The following is a 14,897-nucleotide window of genomic DNA, read 5'->3' on the forward strand; positions in this document are numbered from 1 at the left end:
AGCTAAGAAAGTCTTTATCAAGAAACCTGTAATCTTGGTGATAATTCATTCCATGAATAAGGATATAAGAAAAAAATACTATCTTTACCAAAGATTAAAAAAAAAAAAAAAAAAAAGCACTTAATAGAAGCATTAAGTCCCCGGGAGCATTAACCACATTACCAAGCAGCCCAGAGACACTGAAGACAGCGGCTGGTCTCAGCTGGATGTGACCCTGAACAACCTCGTCTAACTTTGAAGTTGACCCTGCTATGAGCAAAGGGTGGAACGAACGACCTCCAGAAGTCCCTTCTAAGATGGTTGCAATTATCACTAATAACTAGTAATAATCACTGGTAATAATATTTAATTGGTAATCTTCAGGCACCGTAAATATGCTCTTTATTGTTTTGGATGTCCATTAAGAAGCTCAGCTCAATGTAATTAATTTAAAGGGTCAGGGAATTTTTAATTATTTTGCAGTAAGTCACAACCTCCATTTTAAATAAGTTTGCTAAAATGAGCACAGATCTATAGCGTTTATAGGATTACTAAGAAATATGTAACACTGATTTTTCTGTCATACAAGTAATCATTTCATTTGGCCAAGACAAGAGATTACTTGGGGAAATCATCTTCAGAATTAGATTTTATATTAAATATTATTGATTATATGAATCAGATTATATAAAATATCTGATTTCCTATACAGGACTTACAGTTTATTAAATAACAGATATTCCAGAGGGTTAGTCCTAAAGCATTACAAAGCTTTGACGCTATTACTTTTACTTCTGGTAATACCTAGGCCATTTCAATTGAAGACCATTATGCATGTGAATTTTTGGAGTAGATGTGCTACACAGGATTCAACAACAGAAGTAGGATATTGGAAGCTCCGGTCTGAAATGTTTTCTGCAACAACCCTGATGTTGTACTATGGCTAAAAGAGAAAAAGGCTCAGGGAACAGCAGGACAATGTAGTCGATAAAGATTGCTTTTCCTTTTTTAGCTCCTGATTTTTATATGTATTCTCTAATGTCCAGTCCCTTTAAAATCTTTAGGTCAAGCCTAAGTGTTCCTAAAACTACTAGAACTTTAACAGTGAATTAACTGTGCAAGTAATTTGCCTGTGTGTGCTTGAAACTTCTTTAACATAACCAGTCAGTCAGTGTTTCAGGAGGAGGAGGAGGAGGAGGAGGAGGAGGAGGGTGGTGGTGTCTCAGGTGCATGGAATTACAGTCTTTCAGTGGGCTGGGGTTGTCATGCCACCTCAGTAAGTACGGCTTTTAGGTACCTTTTGTCATACACTCTGACTATTGTGTTTGCACTTCCTATGCGTGTGAATTGGTGGATCTGAGCAGTAGAGGCAGGTTATTTTTGATCAATACATCGACTGTTTGAGAATCTACCAAACTGACTCGGTTTTTCTTTCTTCCGTGTTCTTGATTGATAAGGAAAAAGCACAAAAATGCAAGAATATGATGCAATGATGTGATTATATCACAACTTGACTGATTCAATTGCAGAAGACTACCTAACAGTAAATGGCACAGTGCAGGTCATCATCCTTTCCTTGAATTGTTCTCCATGTGGGGGGACTTTTGGGACAGCCATCCCCCCCAGCCGATTTCTCTTCACTCTTGACAAATGGGTCAGAAGATACTATGGAAAAAAAATCATGTCCTCCTTCCACATCAGATGTTTGAAGCCCCAGTCTTTTTGTCGTAGCATCCCTGCAGGTCTTCCACTAAGGTGGACGTAACAGTGAAACACACCTTCTTCCAAAAGACCTATAAGCCTAGACCCCTAACGCCAACCAGGTTGTGACAACTGCAATATACTCACTACCCAGCTGAGTTCCTTGTAGGTAGAAATGAAGAAATAGCTCTCTCCCCACTAATAATCACCGCTGTGTAGGCTGATGTGACCATTAAGGAAAATTCTGTTCAGCTCAGAAAGGACACAACCACTGCAGTACTCACAGAAGATGATAAAAACGTGGTCCAAATCTGATGTTCAAACCTAGGCAGATGAAAACAGAGAAAAGATTATAACAGAAAAATAGGGAGAGTATAAATACCATTTCCCGGATCAGGGCCCAAAGAAAAGCTTTCTTTCCTCCTCCCGCAATCCCATCCCCTTTACTTACTCTCAGCTCCAACACCGAGCACCATTCTGCTAAGGATTATCACTCCCCACTACCCCAGCCCCAAAGCACGTTGACCAAAGGAGATGAAGCTCTAAAGAGACATAGCTAATTCTCTCACTGAGAGACAAAATGCTTCTACATGTAGGTAACACATTATGTAGGGCCTTTAAGAAATGTAGATATTTAATGTTCTTCCAAAAAAAATCAAGCTGTAAAATATAGCAGTAGAGGTGATAGGAAATAGATACGACACACAAAAGTGTGAGGGCAAAAGAAAAGGCCCACTCTACTGGTAAATATATTTCTTCCGATAACAGAAATATAATTCACTCAAAAGGCCCTAAAACAGGATGTTACGGTAAGATACTCGTCTTTGGTAAGAAATCCCTATTTGTCTGATATTGTCATTTTATCTCTACAGAGCAGATTTAACAGAATATGTTCCTGTTTTGTTCCTGGTGTTAGAATCACATATATTGCTCTAGGATATCTTCTCATCAAGAAAAATTCTATTTTAAACTACGGAAGATAAATTGTTATGCACAGTATTTTATGTCCATTTGGTGTTTTGGGAATCATCAATTGCTTGTTTTCTTGTTCACTGTGGAGTCATGTACTGTTCAAGTGCAACCTAGACTAGTCCAGTAATGGATGTTTGTAATCTATGTCTTTGTCCATATGCTTGCCTGTTTAGAACAATATCACAGATGTAAATAACAAAACCTGATTTTTCCTGATGCATGCAGATCCTCCAAAGTTTGATAGGATATGGCCGAATATTTCTTCCCTTGAGGTTTCTAAACCAAACCAAGGTAGGATGCTGTAAAATTCCTAGTGGTCTAAAATTACTGACATTGCTTTCAAGGAGTCCCACATGGTGGCAAAAGTAGTAACAATGATAATCCAACTCATTTTTCTTCTGGTGCTAAGTAATGCTGTCCTGTGAGAAAACAAGCCTAACCTGAAAAGTCTTCCAACGCTCAGATTATGCACATCATCACTGCAAAAAGTCTGGAAAAGCAGACGCGCAGGTTATAAGTACTGATATACAGAAAGCCCTAGATAACGTTGGACTTGTTTAGACAGCAGTCTATATTTTGAGTAAGTGTTGAGATTCTTGAGTGAGAAAGATTGTCATTGTCTACATCAAACCCATTTTTAATGTCTTGTTTCCACTTTGTTTTCCCAAGCGAGCCGAGAGGCATTCTCAGCTTGCGTGCCATCCACAATACAAACAAGTTCTCTGCAGGGATAGACTCGTAGTGTTCTGCAGCTTGAGTGCCACACAAAAAATTACTCACAGATTGTGGTATGACCATTAGCACTGAGAAAGACAGAACAACTTTTTAACATGACTAATAAAAGTAAGATTCTGTGTTATTTGAAGTGGTATTCAGCTTTACTTCACATTTCAAAATGATTGTTCTTTATAAAAAATAACATCCTTTTGTTCTCCTTATTTACTGCCCTTTGCTCCCCCCAAAAAATCCCTGCAGAAATCTGGCCTGTGGCTTGCTTTGACTGTTCAAAGGGTGACCTTTCTGTGCCGTAACACATACAGATGGAGAACAAAATTAATGAAAAGGTGATCTAGAAAATAGCTACTAAACTGAACAAGATGTATTGGAATCTGTTGGGGAATTACATTAGAAGGGCTGTAGTTAAATCCATTGGTCACAATGGCCAAATCAAAACATACGCACATACGTATAAAATCTCCCATGTTATACGTGCAAGTTTCTACGTGCCTAACAAAATAGAAAATACTAATTGATCTGTGCTCTCTATAAGGATTAGCAATGTACTTTAGTTTGCATTATTCATATATATGTTAAATTAAATATCCCTGATGAAGTGATACTTAGCATTCCAATAACTTCATTTAGCCCATGCTATATTTCCCAAGCTTTTGCATGTGTTCCTTAAACAAACAAAAAAAACCCCAGATTCATCTCTGCTCCTCTGCTCTCTATAAGGATTAGCCTACATTATTCACAGGAATTTTAAATCAAAACATTCCCAGTGAAATGATAGTCAGCATTTCTAATGGATTTCATAGCTTAATTATACTGCTTGTGATCTAAGACTTAACTTCATTGCAAAATACATCTTGAACAGCACAAAATTATTCTGTGTTTCTTCCCCAAAAATAAGAGTTTTAGTAAATTTAGTTTCGATGTTTTGTTAGGGAGCACAAAACACAAAAACTTAAAAGCATTTCTATTCAGATTATGTGTTTGCAGCATATTGTTACAGCGTTTAACATTTATTGTAGATTAAATACTTCAGTCAAGGATAGCATATGAAGAGAATAATTACAGAAATCTGCCCATACCTAATATTATTTGATTGTGTTTTCTTTGTTTATGCTATCAGGCCAGAATAAATATGCATGTAAATTTAATAAAACCCTTTGCAGACCACTCTGGTTACCATATAGTCATTGGTCATGGACTGGGAGAAACCATCAAATAACCTCTAACTCAAAACTGCCGAAGTGCGTAGAGGTGAATTACATTCCCTTTCTTTCTCTTGGATATTACAGCTCAAATGATTCAATAGTTGATAGTATAGAACTCATTTTCCCTAACTTTCACCCTTTCCTTACAAAAGAATAACCATTGTTAAAGTTAATTGAAAAGTTAGAAAATAAGGAAGTTGTTTATTTTAATCTTTTGATTTGTTCCTGTATGATACCTTTTCTAATTTACTGTTCATTTTATTACCTATCCAGTCGCTCCCAAATTAGCTATGTCAACTGTTTCTTCCGTTCAAGTTGCAAACCACAAGAGAGGTAGGAATTCTTGGATTCATACAGTGATTCCATAGTGCTCTGTGTTGTGAAAACATTACACTGTATGAATCTGGAATATCTGTGAAGTGTACCCATCAGCTTACTGGTGAGGCATCTTCATTGACAACAAGAGTAGCATTAAGTCGCATAAACATAAGCCATACAAAGAAAATAATAAATCTGCTGCTTAGACAGTCGCTGCTGGCATATAAAGTGACGTGGCATTTGTTTTTAAAGGAGTTAAATGTACGAATGTGACCATTCAGACTGTTGCCTAGAAAGCAAATGTTTGCTAGAGTCTTGTTTTCCTCACTGATGTGCATAAATTGTAAAAGAGGATACATAAGCAGATTAGTTGAGGGCAAACAATACATTAAACGTCATTGTCCATATCCTCAAGAAGCATCTGTAAATGCCATGGAGTGTAATGCATAGTTATGTCTTTTAATGCATTGTAAGTGTGCCTTACATCTTCATTTTATTGTAACAGTGTGCAAATTCGGAGTGTAGGCATTACATTTTGAACTGATGTTTCAGTGTTTTATCAAAATAATGGAATTATACGGGCATAACGGAGGACGCCAATATTCGCTCTGACTTACAGGCAGCCTGTTTCATTTGCATATCTGTCATTCACAGTCTGAACCCTGAGATCTTCTCATTGTTCTTCCTCATCAATTTATCTGTAAAGAGTATGTATAAAGATGTTTTGTCTTTCTGTAGCTATTGTGGATATCTCATTATTCATGAAATACATGTTAACAAGGAATAGGGATATTAACAAATGTTTGAACTTAGTGTGACCCATTCAATGAGATCATGATAACGAGCCGTACTGTTTGTTATGAAGCAGGTCATTTCCAAGGTTACAATGAAATCTCCTTTGTTTGCCTTCTGTTAGTGCGTAGAGGAGGAACAGAGTTACTGGAAAATGAAAAAGAAAAAATATTTTAATGGTTTCTGAATGCACTTTTCTTGAAATACTTTTTGTGCTTTTAATTAGGAAATGACACTGATAGCTGTCTCCTGCATTACCTGTCTCAGTTTAAAATTACGCTTCCCTTCCATGTGTGTTTACCACTGTTTCACGTGATGATGTTTCATGTTTCACTGGTCGCAGCTGAAGCTTCAGCTGAACCTTGTCCCCACAGCACAATAGTATGTCATCTCAAAGACGTAAATGCATAGCATTATAATGGGGGAAAAAAGTATTCCATTTATAGAAACAAAACAATTAAACGATCAACTTCTTTATGAGCCTCCTTCAATGGGTAATTTTACCATGTTTTCTACAACAGGATCAAGATTGTTGCAATAGAATCATTGCGTTGGAAATAGTCTTTAAAGGCTCATACAGTCAATCCTTCTGTGAGTTGGCAAAGGATTTGACAATTCCTGAATCATCCAAAGCCAAATCTAACATGGCTTCCTCTTCTCCCTTTTCCCTTCACATTAAACCTATCTAGCTATCTTTACCTCTCCTCTGAGGTTTTATTCTCCAGACCATTTACTCCTTATTGTTATTCTGCTTTAAACTGTCTCCAGTTTATCTGTGTCTTTTCTGACAAGTGGTACTCAGAACTGAAAGCAGCATTTTCTAGCGCTGTAAGCTCACGTCATTTCATTGTTGGTAAACCATTTGCAGCCCGATTTTGATACTTCCCCCCATCTCTTTCAGTGATTGCATAGCTTTGCCAGTGCATGAAAGTGGTTGGGCTGCTAGCCAGAGACATGTGCCTGAAGACCTTAAGCTGTGCTTCTGACAAGTCTAATGAGCAGGCTACTGTCTGGTCTTGGTGTGCTGGTTAAGGTGAACCACGTAAGCTAGAAAGGCCATACAGCATTGATGGGTATTAGCTTCCCGGCTGGCATGATGCTGAATGCAGTTCTACATGTTATGTTTGACTGGTTTAGGGTAGCACCTCATGTAGCCAGTGGAGAAAATAATTCCATTTCAATCATATGAGGACCCTTTACATAGCTTTTGTTATAAACACAGAGGGATGTAAAAATGATTCACTGATCAGGCCAACAGCAGTAAGCAAAATAAGTTCTTGTTACAGTTCTTGTACAACTGAACGTTGTACAGTTCTTATTATTGCATTAGCAAAATGGGGGGGGAGGAGCAAAAATTAGCAAAAAATTTATTTAATCGTTACTCGCCATGCCTTTTTTTCTTCCTTGGCGCCATTGCTAATCTTTGACGTTAGACTGTTTTTGAGTTAACTGGGCGTTTCCCTATACCATGTTGCATTTACCAGTCTGATGATCAAGATTCCTAGAGCTTTCCTGTATCTTAGTATAAGTTAGCTTGGGGACAAGGGCTTTCTTTCACACAGCACAGTTGTTACAGAAGAGCAGTACCCGTAAGAATGCAACCAAGTATAAGAATTGGTCTCATTGTTTACCTTTAAAGTTGATGAGCCACATCTGAACTTGGGTAGTCCTTCTGCGTAGTTTGGTATACAGACATGCTCCTAAACGTAAGTCCTTCGTAATTATTAGATGTTTCTTCAGTCCAAATCATAACTTGGAGCAAGCCTTGTTACAGAGTGAATTACTTTATGTACAGCTTTGTTTCCTGTGCTTTTGTAACAGCTAATTATGTGTGGTAGTAATATTATTGAGGGTCACATCACAGTTTCAGAGTGGAAGTAGTGCAGTCAGTCATTCACAGAATATTCTCAATTTCTTTCTGCTACTTTAAACACAAAACATGATGTAGCATAGTCTGATTTACTGGCACTTCTTTATAGTCTGCGTATTTTTGAAACATTAAAAGGTCGTATTCTGCTGCCCGTTACAGATTTGAAAAACAAGGTAAATTATTTCCTCTAAATTCACCTGCAGTATGTTTAAGTTTAGCCACAAGTCTGACAAACGTACCAGTATGGTATGCTGCTGGGAGGCTGAATCATACTGACCAGCTGCGAAAGGCAACAAACATTAACACTTTTTTCCTCCCCCCTCAACGTCAAGTGGTAACATACTGAGACTGATACACCAAATGTTTCGCTGTACTCCAGCAGTTACAGGCATCAAAATTATCAGATTGGCGTGAACCACAAAACATCGGTTTAGCAGTGTAACATTGACGAGAACAAGAATGCATCTGTGTTAACTAAATGTGTATATGTAAATTGAATTAATGTTTCCTGGCAGCAGAAAGGCAGCTCTCAACATTGAAACATATGTTGTGCTAAGCGTTGTACGGTATAAGAAAAGACGCTATCTATTTACAGTCCCCTACATCAGACAACAGCCAAAGAAATACGTATGTATTAGCTGTGCACAACATACTCATAAACATGTACTGGTATTGCTGTTTCTTCATAAAAATACAGACAGGCACAGATACTGTATCTGACGCCCTATGCCGACAATCGGTGGGCTCATTAGGTGCCCCAGCATAATCGGCAGCATACCATAGGAAAGGCAGCAGAGGGGACGTGGCCCCGTCACGTATGGAAACATTTTACACCCTCTGCTACAGCTTTATCTAATCCCAGGCTAATTTAACTTCAAGACCTTGAAGCCCTTCCAAGTCGCTGCATCCAGTACGCCATTACTGCAGGAAACATACCATAATCTCTTTCACCAGTTAATAAACTACATCTCTAAAGCATCAGTGTTTTTGCTACAAATTGGAAGAGTGTTCGAGAACCTCAGTGCCCTAAAGGCTAGATACCATCTCCTAATTTCCAGTTGAAATTTCTCAATGGCGGGTTAACACCCATTTGTTCTTGTGCCGGTGTTGTCTGTTAGCGCAGATATTCACTTAGGATGGCAGAAGGCTATCTCCTCGATGTATTTATAGCCCGGTGATATCCCCTGTCTTCAGTTTCCTGGACTAAACAAGCCAAATTATCCTAGTCTTCACTTCTTAAATAGGCTCTCTACTTCTCTGATCATCCTAATAACCTTTCCTGCATTCATCCTGGGCTCATAATCTCAGAGTTGAGTGATCAGACTTACACAAGCTTTCTACATGAAGTGTAGCTGTGCCTTCTAGAGTGATATTGGTACATTTCTAATTTCTACTTCTTTCTGCATAAAACCAAGCATTGCTTCTGATTAAAGACTAAAAGGCGCTAGCATTCTATGCTTAGTGAAGGGGGTTTTAAAAAGCGGCTGCCGTGCCAGCTGCATTTCAGATGGCTGCAGTAAGCGTGCTTTCTATTCAGTACACATTTCAGAATTTTCATGATCTTTTCTGGCCCAATTGTTTTTCATCTCAGAATATAAAAAAATGGGTTAATGCTTACCTCAGAAGCACAGTAGAAGTAGCTCTTAAATAACACCTCTCTTCTTTCCTTTTCTTCTCTGTTAATTGTTTTAGGAGGTGCCGGCCAAAATTGTCAAACTAGAGATTTGTTTGGTCTTGAAATAAAATAGTCTGGTTCCCAAGGTGCCTACCAGTTACAGTACCCTGAGTACGGCAGTATTTTTGAATACTCACCATTTATGTCAGAACAAAGCTTTTATTTTACTTACAGTTGTGCATTTAGGCATGATGAAGTTCGACAATTTTTGTCCACTGTATTTAATATTTTTAATATGAGGAAGTTTTTCCCATGTCTTGATTTATACTCATCTCAAATGTGCAAAAAGATGTGCATTTCTATCAGCGGAAACTGAGCCTCCAGTACCCCTGAAAGGTTTACAACTGCAAATGCTTCAGTTCCATCAGGTCTGCCAACAACAGCCAACCTGCGACGTCATGCCATGGTCGTCGGGTCACGCTAACCTGCCTGAAACAAACTTCGCTTCCATTGCAGATAAACATCTGCTGTTGTCCATGTTACATTGATTAACATGTATGTGCCATTCATTCATACTTCTGTTCATGGTTCATTTTTACTAAGCATGTAATGTGCTATTACTCTGCTGCTGTATACATTTTGTATACATTTCTGTTCTTCCTTGAAAGACTGCGAATGCTTCGGGCACTCCAACCGGTGCAGTTACATCGAGCTGCTCAATACGGTCATTTGCGTGAGCTGTAAGCACAACACTAGAGGTCAGCACTGTGAGTTATGCAGGCTGGGCTACTTCAGAAATGCTTCTGCAGAGCTGGACGATGAAAATGTGTGCATAGGTCAGTCCCGGGATAACTGCGGCTTTTCTTCTGTGCCTTTTCCGCTGCTGGCAGCTGCTAGGGACCACTGCTGCTTACTTGCCAGTTGAGCCAGAATGAGCTTTTTCAATGGATAAGAACATCTGTGTAGACTTTTCGCCTCATTTCCGTTGCCCCTGTAGCCTCAAGGAGGTATTTTGAATCTGTAGATGACGATGAACCTCCCTGGCTAAGGTCCTGGGAAGACCCTCCCAGGAAGCCCCTGAGAAACTGTGCTGTCCTTCTGCAGGAGGGAGCCACACTGGAGCTGCGCATGTGAAAACCGAAGGGTTGAGTCATAAATACCTGTTCCCGGTCTAACTTTCGGAATTATTAGTACAGACTCTTGAATACTTGCCTGGAGACCTACAAAAGTTGCCAGCTGCATCAATAGGACACGGGGAGTGGTGTTTATAAACCCCTTTTATTCACTTAAATTTCATAAAAACTTGTTGCAGCTAATTCTGCTCCCAGGCACAGGGCTGTAAATGCAGCGTTACCTCCCCTCTCCTTAGAGGGGAAACTGAAATTATGCCCATGTGGTTAGGAGCAGAATTTGTCAAATCCGTTTGACATGATGTCTATTTAGAAAAGGGATTCCTAGGTGAAAACAGTGCTTTAGACCTAGCACCTGCTATAAATATCCAAAATGCAGAAGTAAAGAAAATGCTAGAATGTAATTTAAAAAGCATATCGGGGAAAAAATATAAGGTCTTTATCACACTAGAAGAATACGCATTGTTCTCATGTCACCAGACAGTATATAGCAAAAGTTAGGACACTTTCAGTGAAGATTGAAGGTAGTCAATAAAGGAAGCCTCATACGATGGCCGGCAGTTAACAGGTAGCCACAAAAGGCGCTGTTCTAATAACAAACAGAGGTGGAGAATTTGTTATATAATGTTTCTTATAGACATAAGCATCGGTAGAACCTGTTCTGGATTTTCACTGTGATTTTTTTTTTCTTTCCATTTTCCAGGAAGCAAAAAGAATGAGTAGTTACAAGATTTTTTCATGCCAAAATAGACTATGGGTGTATAAATTATATGTTAATATTCTTTATAATCCATTGCCGAGATTCAAGCCAGAAACTGTTTAGATTGCTATTATTTGTTTCAGTCTGCAGCTTGACAGATTTACATTTTATTTTGTGATAAACACCCAGATCCATCCACGCACTGCATTTCACGTGTCCTTCTTTTAACTTTGCTTGGCAACACATTCAGAAAATGCATGATCTCCTTTGACATTAATTAGTCTGAGCTAATAAGAACTTTAGTAGGCAAGTCATGATTTTGTATGACTGTGCTGAGGAGATTAACCCAACCAAATGTTCTTGGAAAAGACCCGCTGTCCCTCATACTTGTTTGATGTAGATGACGGACACCATCGGTATGACATCAGGGCTGTATAATTTCAGCTGCCTAAATAGGCCTAATGAATATGACACTAAATTACTCTGTTGGGGATTTTTCATCAGCTCATTCAGTAAATTGTTTTCCCATGTACGCTGAAATGCTAAGACAGCAGCTGTAGCTACGTAAGACAAGGAAGTTAATACACCAGGAGTCAAAAATAAGTAAATTTTAAATTAATTTGCAAGTGATGTATTTAGAATGTCGTAGTAAAACAACTGTGCACTTCGAAATTGCCCAGGCTCTGCAGAAATAAAATTTAAAAACCTTTCATTTAACAGGAGTCTTAAAAAAAAAACCAAACCAAAAAAGCCAACAAAAAAAAAGGCAATGTGATGTCTTTGCTGACTTTCCCACCTTAATGCAAGCAGAATTCTCTTGGGCTCCCATGAGAATTGTTCCATGTGAGATGACTATAGGATCAAACCCTGGTTTGCTACATATTAGGTAATTTGTTTTAAATAAATAATATTCTTGTTGGACTAAGACAGTTTTCAGGGTCATAGCGATCATACTGCATACAAAATGTATGTATCCTAGCTGATTTGCCAACTTAAGAAGAATTTCATGCTACTTCTTGTTTAAAGTCAGTGAAGTGAAGCAGATACCTAAGCACTTTTCAGAAAACAGAGAAGTTTGTGCTCAAAGTGCTTAGGAACTGGGGCTCCCAAGATTTAATCCTGCAAAGTGTAGAGTATTTTCACCTCTGAGAGAGGTTGATGGATTCACCATCCTTCTAGGTCAAGCACAAAGAGTCTTGCTCTATTGGAAACGCTCATTTCTCTTTTCTCTGAGTTTAAAAGCAGTGTTTGGGGGTTTAAGTATGAGTGGAATGTTGGCATGAACATTTTAATAAGCAGATTTCCAGTGACCTGTGCAAGTCTTATTCCCGTATGAAAGTCTCATTTTTCCAGGCTAATTCTTTCCTCGTCAGCCATATATGTAGAAAAGTAAAAAATGTTTGGATAAGCTAGTTTAATGGCAGCTAACAGGGCTTTGGCTCTGATTTATCAAAACTACTTATATACTTTTCATAAATATATATGGTAAGTACATGGATAACAAATCTGTGAATCTCAGCCGATGCTAACTAAATGTAAAAATGTAAAATGTTTCATTTTTAAAACTGACAAGTTACAAAGAATTGAAATACTGAGAAGGTTTTTACCAGTGAACCAAATGCAACTCATTATACAGTGGGCTTAAATCTAATTTCATTATGCCCTTAATTTCTTTAGAAGCAAAATAAATTTTATTTCCCAAAATGAAATATCAAAAACTTGTGGATTTGTCAGTTAACTGCAAAATTACCTCATCTGGGCAACTGCAGTTTCTAAATAAATCAAAGTATTTTAAAGTTAAAAATAATTCACTTGACATGCTTACAGTGAAAAATAATTTTACAACTTGAAGAGCTTTTTATTTTTACAAGGTCTTGATAAAGTCATAATAACTCTATTTCAGTGAATACACACACTGGCAAGCATGGATAGCATGGAAACCACCAAGTAGACCCAGAGTAATAAAACATTTCCTTTGCCTTACAACATAAATACTGAAATGGAAATTATTGTCACACCTATAAGAAAGCCGACCTTGCAGTCACTTAGGCTTAAGCTTCAGTTAACACCTGTGAGACCTTTAGAAAGCCTAATGATACATGGTTAAGTGAACCCTGAGGGTTGTCCTGTAGCCACTGTCAACCCAGACTGATAAGCAGCAAACCTGCAAGCTTCAGCCCATTTTCCCAACCTTCTTTTTTACTGATTTTCACTGTGTTTTGTTGGCAGCATCACATTGATATAGTGAATCTCAGTGAACAGATGACTACTACTGTCATCTTCCCATCCTTCAGACAGTCACCAGATGGAGGTTAAGAGGAAAATTCCTTCCCAGTTCAGATCTGCAGGGGTTTTTTCCCCACCCTGGAACCTGGTGTGTGGTCTGCTTATTAGGGTGATCTGGGAATGTTAACTTAATGTTATTTAATGCCCTGTTGTAAGGGCATTGGAGATACTGACTGCCTCCCTGTGGCACACCAGAATTGTGGCTTTTGAGATTTTTAATGTCTTAAGTATTCGGCAGGTCTTGGGAGGTGTTCCACAGCCTGTGATACTGTGTTGGACAACGAGCTTGGATGTTCGGTGGACCTCTGTAGGTTATGTATCTATGGTATCAATTGTGTATTGGGAAGGATGGAGGCTAGATTCAGTTACTAAAGGTTACGGGGTCTGTGTGGTGTTCTGATTTGATCTACTACTTTTGTAAAAGGGCCTGGCTTAAAGTTTTGTTTCCACTATCTACTTTCCCTTTCACAACACTATGTGGGCCTGGTACTTCTTACGTATTTATATTACAGAGTTCAGTAGGAAAACTTTCACTGATTCAGGGTCAGCTTCTTGTTCTCTGGAAAATATAACGTTACGTGTCTATAAACATTCAATATCACAGGCCACAGATTTCTTTCACAAACACTTGTTTAAATCACTGTAACTCCATTATGTCCAACTAAGCTATTTTTAATGTACAAGAATCGGGCCTTCTGTTTCTAATGTAATTCCAAGCTTTTTGTCTTTCAAGGTTTTCTATAAACACTCTCCAAGCAAATTTTACTTCCTGCATTCAACGTCTATCTCAGTTCTATGCCTGTTTACATAAATATTTCATACATCTGATTAACATCAGAATTGCCAGCTTTTCAAATGGCACTCACTGTGCTATAATTCTGCTCAGCCTTGCACAGTATTTTTGGCGTGTCAGTTTTCAACTTTATTAATGAATGTTGCTAGCTAATTGACTCTAATAATAATTGTGGAATTCTGTTTGCCAAAGGTAACTATTCTTCTTCAGCATGCCAAATGTTCAAAGTGCCATCTGTAATTTAGAGTTAATAAACACTGAGACAACAGATGACAAATGTCTTCCTGGTAATTTTTTTCCTGTTACAGTTTTTCCTTTGGAATTTTTTTCGTATTTTATTTCCCAGTTCAACTCCATTTTGTCATTTACAGTATCGCTGAGGTTTAACCTAATGCTAGGGAACAATTGCCAAAGGCAGTCATCAAAGTAGCACTGATTCACAGACATATAAAGCCAGACTCCCAGCAGGTTGCCCAGATTCAGGAATCAATTTGTGTATCTTTTGCCTTCAACAGCAGCAGAGATCAGACGCTGCCAAAATGTGTTTGTGGTCTCAGTTGACAGTGGAGTTACTCTGGGTCTACATGGGTCTACATACAAATAAGATACAGCCCTTCATTTAAAAAAAAATTAATAATAAATGTACTGAAGGACAGGAGGCCAAAAATGAGCTCTGCTAGCTACTGTCTTGTTTTCTTTGTTCAGCTAGCTGAAAGCTGAACACAGATACTGTAATCACGTTAAAGAAAAGGGCTGTGAACGAACAACACAGTAAGTGTTGTGGGAGGGAATGGGTTACCC

General features: G+C 38.3%; 1 protein-coding gene across 7 annotated transcripts in view; it reads left to right on the forward strand.

Annotated features, from left to right (window-relative positions):
* The window catches only part of NTNG1 (netrin G1), a 160,984-nt gene that overhangs the window by 117,264 nt on the left and 28,823 nt on the right, over positions 1-14,897 (forward strand). For 3 of the 7 annotated variants that reach the window (XM_076337929.1, XM_076337931.1, XM_076337930.1), the window contains exon 6: positions 9,856-10,023. The exons of 2 other annotated variants lie outside the window; for them this stretch is intronic. In XM_076337929.1, the coding sequence (XP_076194044.1) occupies positions 9,856-10,023 (168 nt within the window). Of the gene's footprint in view, positions 1-2,877; positions 2,944-4,865; positions 4,926-9,855; positions 10,024-14,897 lie in introns of all 7 variants that reach the window. 2 more of the 7 variants (XM_076337935.1, XM_076337933.1) reach the window with 2 other exon arrangements.

This window comes from Aptenodytes patagonicus, chromosome 5, assembly GCF_965638725.1.
Source record: "Aptenodytes patagonicus chromosome 5, bAptPat1.pri.cur, whole genome shotgun sequence".
Classification (NCBI taxonomy): domain Eukaryota; kingdom Metazoa; phylum Chordata; class Aves; order Sphenisciformes; family Spheniscidae; genus Aptenodytes; species Aptenodytes patagonicus.